At 45.1% G+C, this 12941-nt stretch overlaps 1 protein-coding gene across 2 annotated transcripts in view; it reads left to right on the top strand.

Annotated features, from left to right (window-relative positions):
- The window catches only part of HAUS8 (HAUS augmin like complex subunit 8), a 522213-nt gene extending 511631 nt beyond the window's left edge, over nucleotides 1-10582 (top strand). Inside the window, exon 11 of one of the 2 annotated variants that reach the window (XM_069649216.1) lies at nucleotides 9717-10582. In XM_069649216.1, the coding sequence (XP_069505317.1) occupies nucleotides 9717-9852 (136 nt within the window). In that variant the 3' untranslated portion in view covers nucleotides 9853-10582. The remainder of the gene's footprint in view (nucleotides 1-9716) is intronic. The other variant, XM_069649215.1, reaches the window with a different exon arrangement.
- The last annotated feature ends 2359 nt before the right edge of the window (nucleotides 10583-12941 follow it).

Raw genomic sequence — 12941 nt, 5'->3', positions numbered from 1 at the left:
GCCGTTGGCCCGCACCGACCAGCCCGGGCCCCTCCCCACCACCAGCTCTCGCTGCTCCACTTCCACCTCACGCAGCTCCACAGTCTGCGCCGGAGTCGAATCACAGCTTGCGGCCGGAGCACAATGCCGACAGGAGCAGCGGTAAGACCTTTTCAACGAACATCACTGTTTTTGGGGAAGTGGTGTGCAGGCTATCGTGAATGATCTGAAGGCATTGTGATTTATCGTTCAGTAGTGAACCCGCTCTTCCTCTTCCCTTCCGTCCAACCCCCTTTGCACTTACTTGCTGGCTGGCGGTTTTGCTTTTGTCAGTAGGAGCGGGTTTCTCCACCGCACTCTCTTTTGGCAGTAGGGGTGTATCCTCTCTGCTGCCTCACCTACAGCTGCAGCACCCCAAACTCCCAACTTCGGGCTCTGTTTCGCATGGTGTGTTGGTGTTTTTAGGGCACGTTTGGCTTGGGCGCGGGTTGCTGGAATGCCCGTTCTTAGGCTCATCTTGGCTGCTCAAGTTGTGTCTCGCGGCCCCCCAGGAAACGCAGGCAAAACACCCCTGCGACGCTCTGCTCCGCTACGCTCCGCATAGTGCAGGGGGTTTTATGAAAGTAGCTCCACCTTGAAAAATGGAGATGGAAAAAACACTGCTTCTCGAGTCTCTGCTTCAGCACTCCTCACAGGCAACACACTCCGCTACGCTCTGCAAAGTGCAGGGGGTTTTATGAAAGTAGCTCCCCCTTGAAAAATGGAGATGGAAAAAACACTGCTTCTCGAGTCTCTGCTTCAGCACTCCTCACAGGCAACACACTCCTGCCACTCTCTGCTACGCTTCGCGCAGTGCAGAGGGTTTTATGAAAGTAGCTTCCCCTTGAAAAATGGAGATGAAAAAAACACTGCTTCTCGAGTCTCTGCTTCAGCATTCCTCACAGGCAACACACTCCTACATCTTCCTTGTTCTAGACTCCAGAAACTTGGCAAAGCAAAGGCCTATTGCATAGCTGAACCATTCTCAGCTAGGCCTCAAATTCTAGAACAGAACCCTAAAAGCCTAGGGGAAGCATAATACAGCCGGGCGTGCTGTTAATGCTTACCTGCTAAATTGAAATATCCTCAGAACCAAGAAGGGCAGATCCCGTCCAGTCCTGTGCCGTGCTATTACCAGAGAGCCTTGCTGACCTGTCCTGTCAGATGTGCCCAGCTGTCAGTCCCTGATAGATCCGATTCAATGTTCCAGAATCCTGACGGTCCAAAATCTTAAATCCATTGTTTTTTGAGTATTAACAGAAAGCTATAAACTGTTGATTCCCGTGCATTATCTTGTCCCCTCCTAACCTCTGAACTATCCTTACTTCCATAATCAGTAACATTGTCTGAATCCGTAGTGAAATCTTATTCTGTCTATCTGTAAAAGCATCCTTTTCCTAGTCATTTTGTCAACTCTGATCTATTAATTTCATTCGAGTGACCAGCCTAGCGCACCAATGTGGACATCAAGGACCCAGTACTGAGTCGTGAATCACTCCTGACTCTTACCTGTGCCGTCCTGGTGGCTTAGCTTGGATGCTCTAGTCCATAGTCAATATTTTTCTGATTTTAAAACTGAAGCCTCTTTCCATTCTCTCGCCTATCTCGCAAAAACAACCTTTATTAAAACCTCGATAACTCCCTCAGTTTTTGTGATAGAAATTAAATTTCAGTTCATACTTGTACCTAACATTTCAAAACAGTGCGACTCTCCCGTTATAGCCAAAATCGTGCAAGGAAAAGTTTGCAGCGGATTCCCATTTTGAGACATTTCTTTACACGTGTGAAATAGCTTCCATTTGTTTCTGACCTGGATTTTAAGATTTCGAATGTTTTCTTTGGACTGAATCATTGCTGGTGATTGTGTGCAACTGTTCAAAGCGGCTCCCGTAGGAATTTATAATAATTTAAGCATTTTTCCACAAATTTAGAGTTCTTGCTCAGCCACTTTATAAGTCATCCTAACAGTTGAAAAGCCCACTTCGTTTTTCTCTTTCTGTGTAAGGGGGGGAAGGGGAAAGTGAGACATTGTTTTATCTGTACTATTCCTGAATACCTTCTCTCTCCTTCCATCTCTTTGCATTGCCTATTGGGGTTTGGGGGGTGTTGCAGGGGGAACCTCTAACCATAGTGCTATCTGATCTGAACCAACACAAAAGTATTATTTCTGTGCTGCATTTGTTTTGCTCATTACTTATTTCTAGTATTAAAGATATTATTCTGTGTTCTGTCACCCCATTGGTGATTGTTGTTTACCTATTAATATCTATATTGTGATTTTGATCTTAAATAATACCTTTTACAAACCAGCCTGATTCCTGGTCCTGCGTGACTCGGGTATTTTTAAGTAAGGGGTGTGATACGAGTGGTACATCTTTCAAATAATTGAATCTATATATCAAATAAGTTTTTCCATTGCGCTGTACACTAGGCCGAGAGCCTGATTGAAATCCTTAACATGATGCAGGCTGGTTCATAAGTCCAGTGTAGTCCCCAAGCCCCCAACAAGGGATATCCACACACTGTGTGAAAAAACAGTTCTTTATATAAATAAGGTTCACGTTGTGCAAACAATCACAATAACACACTTTGTGCTCCAACAATTCTAAAATGGTAAATATATACAGTCTGAATGTGGTACCACAATTACTCTTGATTCTATTAAAATGCACCAACTGCAGACAGTCTCAAATGGCATACAAATAAATATAGTAAAAGGTATCAACAGTAGACTTAGGAGGAAAACAAGTTGGTTAGACAATTGGCAGAATACTGGGCCCCTACCGTCAGGCAAAGTTCTGTGTGAGGATCCCCCCACCTGGGCAACCTGTAAATAAGATATTAAACAAGCCCAGTCCATATATTAGGCCTCATCACAGCGCCGGCGCTAATAGCCCTACCGCCAAACCCCTCTGCGCTATTAGCGCCGGGTCACGGGTTTTGCGGAAGGGTTATTGCCCATTCCCCATTGGGCCCATTCAGGAATTCCTCATTCCCCATTGGGCCCAATGGGGAAAATTCACGCTATTACCGCTGGCGGATTTCCCGCCGGCGGTGATTGCGCCGAAAATTGGCAATTTTGCCGTGGATTTCCCCCCAGCTTAAAGCTGGGGGGAAATCCGCCAAAGCCATGATCTGGCGGATCCTTAAATGCGGCGGTAATAGCGCTACCGCCGCATTTAAGGGATACCGGCAGACTCGTGATGAGGCCCATTGTCTATTAGTCTTATTTCCTTCTACAAATGTTCTACTACCCCAATCTACCTGGTTTAGCAGAGTTCGACGTTGGGTTGTCAACGGATCCTTCTTGAGTGGACTCCCTTTAAAGCAGGAGCCACGGATAGTCGAGATCCCACAAAGAAAAGGGTGAACAAAGTGCGGCTGTGGTGTGGGCCTGGAGCAGGGCCTACACGCATTGCGTGGGTGGGTAGCACAAAGAGACACAGACACAGTAATGGCCAGTGGATGGAGCAGGAACTGCCGTTTGGCGGGCTCGCGCTTCTCTTTATTTCCATGTCCACGTGACAGGGATCACGTTGACATCACATCCCTTATCAACTTTGGATAAACACTCAACATGTAAAACATTAACACTATTCAAAAGATTACAGCTGGAACGAAGTCTCATTTTGCCAGGATGGGTTGTTTCTGCTGCGTTGTCCTCCGCACCATATGCAGTCCTTCGGTCTAGTGCTAGGTGGTCCTGCCCATGGCTTCTGTTATCTCAAGGCGTTGATTGTCGAGGCGTTGTTTTTTGAAAGGTCGGTGTCTAAGGGTAGGCGGCTTATGATCTGCTCCATTTCCGTCGCGTACTCATCCGTTCATTCTCGTAGTTGTCCCATGGACAGGATGGTGTCGAGCGGGAGGTCTGTTTCTGCTAGGATGGCGCGTCTTAGCTTCTCTGAGGACAACCCATGTATGACTTGCTGCCTCACTGAAAATTCCTCATTCGGGAAGTCACACAACAGTGCATTTCTCTCAGGCGGCTGTGAAAGTCCTCTATATTCTCCTGCAGGCGTTGTCTGGCCTGGCTCATCTTAAACCTCTCAAAATCGTGGCTGGCTTTTGGCTTGAATTTCTTCGTGAGAACATCCTTGGCTGTTGCATAGTCCTCATCAGTGCCTCGGTTTGGTAGGGCATTGAAGATGCAAAGGGCCATCATGCCTAGATTGAACATGAGAAATGCTCTCTTCATTCCTTCGTCATTGATCTTGCGAGTGTGGAGGGATAGTTCAAACTGTTGTAGCCACAGTTCCCACTGGAGACCGGTTTGAGCTCTGAATGGCTGTAAGAGTTGCATGAACGTGCCTTGCGTGGTGTCTGGCCACGTGCTAGTGTCCGGGTTGCGGCCTGCAGTCTCTGCGGCGTAGTGATGTCGTCCATCATGGTGACTTAGGCTTTACTGGACCCCTGTATGACCACTTTGACCCCTTCAAGGCCCCCTGGTAACGGTAGTTTCAACAATTGGGTAATTGCCCAGAGTTTCCTGAGTGACCACCCACGTGGTGCCTGACTCCTCTGTTGTTGGTTTTCCCCTTATGGTATCAAAAGTTCTTTGTATTCTTTCACAATTCAATTCGCTGTTTGCTATTTTCGTTCAACACAGTTCAGTTCCTTATCGGCTCTCCCCTCGACTCACCGACACTGATAAACCTCTTGGCTTTTCTTCTCTCTGGAGTCAAGGTTGGTACCACGGAGACAAGCGTCTCTCCCCGGCGTGGTTAACAGTGGAGGAGGGACCTGTGTACCGTTGACATCTACTGCAACTCACACTGGCTATTGCTTGCGGTCTTAAGATTCCTTCTGCTGAGGTTTCGAGGGCCTTGGTCAGAAAGGGCAAGGCCGCTTCTCTCCTTGTCACAATCTCGGTTCATGCTGTCTTTCTACTCCTCTTGAACTGCCGTGCTGAGTTAGCTCTCTTGTCATGCGATCTGCTTTGCTCGTATTGTGCTCTCATGCTCCACCTTTTATCCTTGTGGGGAAGGGAAACGGCCGTCGGGTGTGTGCGGTTCTGGTCAATTCCCTTTTTGCCCGACTCTTACGTTGGGACATGTTGGGTAAATGGCTCGGGTGTTAGTCCGTCGTCCTTTGTGATATGCGAAAGTGTTCGCATCGGAAAATGGGGGGGGGGGGAGCGAGAGTGTTTGAGCATCTTACATGGTAAGTTGGGGAAAATGTGTTATAAGAAGGGGGATACTGCGTCTCACCCGTCGGTGTCCCACTTTCACTCCCTGAGGACCCCCCATCCAGGTGATCCTCCCTCACTGGTCCACCCCCAGGAACTGGATCTAATAGTGATGGACGTGTCCTGGCCACCTAGATGACAGACCCCCGGGGACTAGCCAGGGAGACACCTTCAGGTTTCTCACATTACCCCAAGACGTAACTTGGTCTACTTGTATTTATAATAAACCTTTTATTCTTTTTTATAAAACTTCTGATTGTCAGTGTTTCTATTGAATCCTTGGCATACTACAGGTTCAGTGTAGTTTACTACAGCCCTCTCTACCTCCTAAGATAAGCCTGGCTGCTCTACCTATGCTACCATATACTTGGGTGATACAGCCTTATACTAAGAGTGGAGTTGTGTACTGTCTCAGTTGAATGGTTTTACTAAGCCCTTAGTTGAACTTCACATTACCCACTAGGTCTATTCTTAAGCGTTAACCACCCATTCCAAGGCCTGCGTTAAAGGCACGACCAAAACAAGGGTGCTTAACCAACTCCCTGGACAGTTCCCACCTGTTGCAGCCCTTGGAACGGGTTGTCAATGCTAGTACCCATCCCATGGGTTAGTACGGGGCTACTTTGATTTATTTTCTTTCTGTGAATTGGACGCCTCGCGGCGTCCCGTTTATGGAAAGAAAATACTATACAAACATGGCTGCTATGGAAAAGGAAGTTGGGCTCCGTACGGATCACCTTTTCTATTTCCATGGCGGCGAAAAGGGGCAGACCAACGGCAGCAGCTGTGGCAGTGGCAATGAGGTAAGTGGGGAGGAGGGATTGAGAAAAAAAAGGGAACGGAAGGTAGGGGAAAGATGGCGGGCGCATCGGCCATCAAGTTACCTGGAGCGGGATAGATCTACAGTAGTATCAGCCTGTGTTCCTAGCCTCCTGATTGGTTGGCTCCCCCACCACAGTGTCCCTTTCTCTTCCCCACATCCCCAATAACGATCATTGTCTGAGACCCAAAGAGAACATCTTTACAGAATCCCAGAATCTTTTGTTGTAAAAGGCGCATGTTAAGATCCAATTTAGCCAAAATTACTCCATTGTTCGCTTTATCCCATTTGCCTTCGGACAATTTGTAACCCAATTCAATGGACCACTTCTTTCACAAACTATCCCAACCATTTATTTCAGATTCAACAAGAATACGCTTAGAAAATGTGGACATCTTTTGGGCGGAGTATCATAAATCACACACAACCTGATCTGTCTGCCAGAGAAGCCTCCATTAAAGCAATTCTCTCAGATAACTTACTGAAATCTGAGAAATATTTCTTATCCCTAGCATATAAACCATATTTATTACGCAAGATATCAAAATGAATCAGATAACCATCTTCTAGCAGATAATATATCTCTAGAATTCCATGAGAAATAATCTTTTCCAACATAACATCTTATTATTTAATTGTAGAGTTGAATCATTCCATAAAGAAGTATTCTTATTCAACCACACTCACTGATCATTCGCCTTCAACCATTCAAGTAATACTTTATTTGTGAGTGATATAGTCGGGAGTAATCTAATAGTATGCAGTGATCTAGATCTAGTGTAGAGATTGGCATGTTTGAAGGATAAAACTGTGATATTAAGAACTAAGCCATCATGATATTTGCTCAAATCAGGGTAGCCAAAACCTCCATTTTGTTACACCACGTGCTAAATTGTAATGTGGAATTCTTTGTTTTCTTATCACCACACAAAGTCCTTAACAACTTTGTCCATCTTGCCCAATAGTTTTTTTGAAAAAGGTAGGGCTAGTGACTAAATGATATAGAGTGCTTTAGGAAGTCGTACCAAATTAGTATAACACCATTTATAAATAACCTGTTTCATATCAGCTACCACTTTAACGTTTATCTCAACAATTGTTTAAAATCATGGACTGAGATAATTCCTAAATATTTCACGTTGTCTTTAGACCATTTACAGCTCCAATCAAGAAAGTCAGTCTTCAGACACCTGTCGGACAGTGGGAATATCTGATTTTGACCAATTTGTTGTGTGTCCCGATAATGTCCCCACTTCATCAAAAATGTCTATTAAAACAGAACCAACTAAGTAATTGCAGCATTTATTTGCCAGTGGGAGCCTGACTGGAGGTAAGTCAGTGCCCCCACTGGCAATTTTTCCAGATCAGCAAAACTGTAATGATACCAAATGGGCAATCTTGTCTCATACCTCCTATATAGTTTACATTTTCTAGATGATATGCCATTGACCCACATTTCTGCCATTGCTCCATTGTGCAGGCAGTGCACCATTTTTATAAAGCTTTTGCTAAAGCCCATTTTCCGCAATGTCAATTCTAAAACAGTCCAGTTAACCCGATCAAATGCCTTCTCGGCATCTAACAAAAATTAAGGCAGCATTTTGATCATCACCAAATGTATGTCCCGGTATATTAATAATTGTTTTGATTTTGTCATACCCATATCTCTGACTTACGTACCCCTCCTGCGATGCATGTATCAAATCTGTAATGCACATACTTAGTCTATTCGCATAAAATGTTGCAAACATTTTCATATCCACATTCAATAGTGAAATTGGGTGATCATTTTCATATTTTGATTGATCCCTACCAGGCTTGGGGATAAGAGTTATCATAGCCTCCTTCATCGTAGGACAACATTCCCCTTTGTCCAAAAGACATTGATCTAAATCGCATATTATCTGTGATAGATGTGAAAAGGCCTAATGGAATTCAACAGGCAATCCACCTAAACCTGGAGATTTGCCCACATTCAATTGCTTAATGACTGTTAATACCTCATTAACCAGTTTTATTTTCTTCCCGCCATAAGCTGCTGCTATCTGACAACATTGGTAGCTCAATTTTTTTAAGCCCGTCCGAGTCACTCTAAGTTGTATTTAAGTCTTCAGTGTATAATGATTCATAATAGTTCTTAAAGCAGTCACAGATTTCAGTATTAGTAACTGATGACCCATCATCCTTTACAATATTTGTGACCACAGATTGATTTGCATAACCTTTAAGGGACTTAGAAAATAACTTCCCCCACACTTCACCAGTCAGCCAAAACTTTTGTTTTACAAAGAATAAACCTTTCTCTGCATGTTGTTCAAATTGTTCCAATTTACATTCCAGACACACTTTTAGTCAAATAGATTCTAGTCTATCGCTCTCAATTTTTGAAGTAGGTCTCTCTTTTTCTACTTGACTCCACCTTTCAATGTTGCTTTTCCCTCTTTCACACTACTACTTCCTGTCTAACCCACCTTCTTCCCAGTCACCGTCCTTTCACTTTAACCCTCACTTTTCACTCACTCTCTACACTCCCTTTCACGCACACTCATTCATCTTGCATGCATCCACACTACAAAGTACCACTCGCTCTCACCAACTAATACCCCATCTTTTCACCAACTTGTTTCCACAGCCCTTCCTTCAGCTGGGCTCTTGGTGGTCTTCCTGTTGCCCCTCTTATCCCGTTGGATTACTGGCCTTGGCTAATCTGGTCCTGTCTTCCCTGCCGAGGAGATGTTTCAATAATTGGAATGTACAAATACTGGATTAATTCCTGGCTCTTTTCTCTGCACGGGGCCACCGTGCTGCAACCCTGGTGGTCCGGATTGCAAAGTTTCCAAGTTCGTATTAGGGTGCCGCATTGTGGTCACCCTCTAGGTAAGAGAAGATTTGTTAAGCGAACACCGCTCAGTAACAAGTCCTTGAAGGAGGAGATCTGCTGCAGCAGTGTAGCTACTGAATGTGCCAGTGCTAGAGAGCAGTGTGTGGCGTGTCTGGCAGCCATGTAAGCTCTGTTTCTTTGTTCGCTGGCTCTCTCTCTGCTGGTTATAGGGCTCGGGTTACTGTAGAAAGAATGCGTGGGGACCTCAGGGCTGCAGTCCCACGACTGATGGCCTCTCCATTCTGCTGATGCCTCACTTCTGGTTATTGGAAAGAAAGAGAGAAATTGGCCAGCATTTTCTTCAAGTGGCATGGGGTAATGCAAGTCTCCACCGTATGTGTGTGTGTGTGTATATATATATATATATATATATATGCAGGCACTTGGGGAGGGGACGGTAATTGGGGTGCTCTCAGATGCCACTGTCCCCCTCTGAGGTAGGACTAGCACTGGCCTCCCAACCCAGGCCTAGAGGGATTCCTATCCTCTGAACTTGTTGAACTATGTTCTATCACACTGGTTTGCCTGAGCACACCATCCAGGGTGCTTATTAGTTTTAAATGTAAAATGTTGTATGACAGTGTTCCAAAATGCAGGTAAGAAATAAAGATACTATAATGGGAAAAACAAATCTTTTTAAGAGCTGAGATTGTGATTGGTGGTTTTCCATACTGCTTGCCTCCCTTCATGCTCTTCCCTTTTGTTTTTTGTGCTAGATGTGTTTACAGTTCAAACATTATCTCAAAGCTCACATGAAAGGTCACCTACAGTGACATCTCAAAATTGATGTCTTTTCTCTTTTTTCTTTGCAGAAGTCTTGCACAGATTACTGACCTGGCTTTTAAAGTTGCAAAAGAGACTTCTTTACAAACTCAAAATGTCATTGAGGACACTCAGGGCGTTGACGCTATGAGACCCTGGTATTTTGATGAAGACTTTGTTGTATAATAATTTGAAAGACTGTTGTTTGTGTGGCATCAGACATCATCCCTTTTCTCATCCTGTATGCATCTGACTGCTCTCAAATCTATATTGGGAGGCACAGCATTTCTAACAGGCACTTTCTTGCCAGAACCAATGCGATACAGCCTTTTAACAATGGTACAACTGATGTACACTCTCAAAAGACCTAGAGACAAAGTCACAAGCGCTGATGTGGACCTTCGTTAAAGTTTGGAGATACAAAGAGCATTCCAAAATTTGACAGATTGGATGTACCACTAAGCAGTGACTCTTAAATTTGGATAAATGTTGTCAAGAAGGTCACTTCTGAAACCTCCCTGAGAAGGATAACCAGAGATATGCATAAAGCAGGATAATATGTGTATGTTCAGAGGAGAAAAGGGGTCTCATTGTATTGGGGCGGGTGATAATAGAAGTAAGAAAGCAAATGGAAAGAGTCACTTAGAATTTTGTGTGGGGAAAGGTGCACAAGTGGGATGTTAACATTGATGCATAATTTGAGGAGGGGTGGTTGGGTCTCAGGATTCGTGGGGAAATATGGGATTACTTGTACCGACTGGTCATGGTGTGTTCTATTTCTAAATAAAATGAAAATAAAGTCTTTGTCGCAATGTTTTTTTTACCAAAACCTTGTAATGAATGACATCTCCCTTTAAACTTGATCAATCTGTGCTTATTTGCGTGGCTTATAGATGAACAATAAAACAATATATTTAAGTTCTTGTTAAGTGTGCTTTATAGTTTTCCGAATTGACCAGGTCTATAGACCGCCGTAGGACCACTTCGACTTTCCCCTCAGCTCACACTCTCGTGTTATTTGTCCCAGTGTTTCTTGGTCTATGTATGTCAATATCATAAGCACAATTTCCACTTCCCCTTTTGCTGCAGTCCATCTTGATCATCACGCTTTTTAAAGTTCTTTCACTTTGTTGCTTTATACCAAAAAGAGTTCACCTTTCGCAGAGACTTTCGAGGTGGCTACTTCATTTTGCTGGACCACTCCGCTACTCTGTATCACTGGCTTCACAGTTATCGGTTATTTAAAGTTCACTACAGGTCTGCCTTTCTTCGCGTCTCATCCACACACATGCAGCCTTCAATTGTAAGATATATTGTTGCCACTTGAATCTCTCCTTAACACACACATCTCGCTCGCCAACTCAGTGGCTGTGTGCATTCCTTTCTTGTCTTTGCCATTTTAATTCACAAGCCAAGGTTAATAACACAGGCTTGGCCTCGCCTCCCCAACTCTGTAGTTCACCCGGGAGGGTCACGGGTGTCTTTGAAACACAATGCAGTCTTCTTGTCTGGGATTCGGCCTTCTCCACATACCTCCTTAAGGTTCTTTGGAGGCAACGACCTCCTGCAGGGAGCTCCTGGGTTTCTTTACCCTTGGTTATCATCCCTCTATCTGTCGCTCTGCTCCACTAGGTGTGTTCACCCTGGAAGTTCTGCTGCTTCTTGTGTTCCATCTTGCTCAGAGTGTCTCTATTCTCTGCCTTTCATCCGTGTGGGGAGAGCTAATGGGTATCAGATGTATGTGATTAAAGTCAAGTGCTGACTTTGCCTGACCCAATTAGCGGGATATGTCCAATGAGATATGTAAGGGTTAGCCTTGTTACTCTGTCGCCCTCTTCCTCGGCCCAGTGTTTGTGTTCAAAAGGGGGAGGTAGTTGGGACATCGGAGAATCTTATGAAATTGAAAAGGTCATGGGCCCAGGAAGGGGGGAATACCATGTCTCACCATCGGTCTCCCCACCCCCACTCCCCAAGGACCCCTCACCCAGGTGATCCTTCCGCACTGCTCCACCCTAGGACCTGGATCCAAAAGCGATGGCCATGGTATGACCGCCTGGATGACAAGTCCCTGAGGACCAGCGGGTGAGACACCCTTTGGTTTCTCACACCTGTGATAAATCGTGGGTATCAGTCCCTTCTCCCCAAGGTGGAGCCTCCCCCTTTGAGGCTAGGGAGGTTAGCATGCTCCATAAGACCCTCCAAAGGGGTCTGGGCAAGTGGAACCTTACTGGGAGAGACTCCCCCTTAGGGGACAAGGCTTCATGTTCGTGTGAGGAACTCCCTAAACCATCCACTATAGTAGCATATGTGAGACTATACTCTATGAAGAACATTAGAAAATGCAGAGACTTGGTTGAAGACAAAACTAAAATACCCTATTATGCCCAGGGAGGAGGATAGGTCTCCTTAAGGAGAGACACACTGAGACGAGGAGGCTGGAAAGGAAGAGCATGCAGAGGAGAGAAGAACAGAGAGAGGAGAGAGTAAGCAGGGGAAGCCACCTGATGACGTGACGCCTGGAGCAGGCGGATCTGCAGAGCCTGCAACCTTCAGAGGAGTCCTGAGCATCAGAGGGAAACGCTGGAGGTCCCGTGTTTCCGTGCAGAGAGAGCCCGAAGAGAACGGAATCCAAATCCCGGTGGTAGCATGACCACAACAACTTGGTGAGAGGTCTTTCACCCATCGAACAGCATTGAAACCACCCAAGCGGGGAGTCAACGAGATGCCCTGCGATCCGCATCCACACCAGATCGCAATGAATGAGTGGACCGAGCGCGTGACGGAGGAATTGGGAGGCATTGCAATAGTGTATACATCCTCTCTACTTCACATATGGATGAGCTAGATTGGGTGGATGATGCGCAGATGGGGGAATTCACTATAACTCTGTCTCACTTGAGGTCAGTAAAAGTGATTTTGGGTTATAGACCACCAGGCCCAGCAGGAACATGTTTGGAGAAACTGGATTTAAATGTAAAGGTGGTGGGAAGTAAATACAAAAAACTCCTGTGTTTAGGGGACTGGAACATTTGGTTTGAGAGCGCTACACATCCAGACTCAGCCAAACTAGCTGAGATCCTGGATAACCATGGTATGGAGATTATGGCCAAAACAACATCGCATATTAAAGGCCATTGCTTAGATCTTGTAGCAGCAAGAGGAAAGTCTGCATTGTTCTTCGAGACTCTTCCAATATTATGGTCTGATCATTGTGCCCAACTATTTGGGTTATTTGGAAAGGAGGCGCAATGAAGAGGAGGTAGGGAGAGTACACA

The sequence above is a fragment of the Ambystoma mexicanum genome, chromosome 1p, assembly GCF_040938575.1.
Source record: "Ambystoma mexicanum isolate Mex_15411 chromosome 1p, UKY_AmexF1_1, whole genome shotgun sequence".
Lineage (NCBI taxonomy): Eukaryota > Metazoa > Chordata > Amphibia > Caudata > Ambystomatidae > Ambystoma > Ambystoma mexicanum.
Note: the sequence above shows the minus strand (reverse complement) of the source record. Positions and strands in the feature narration are given on the sequence as shown.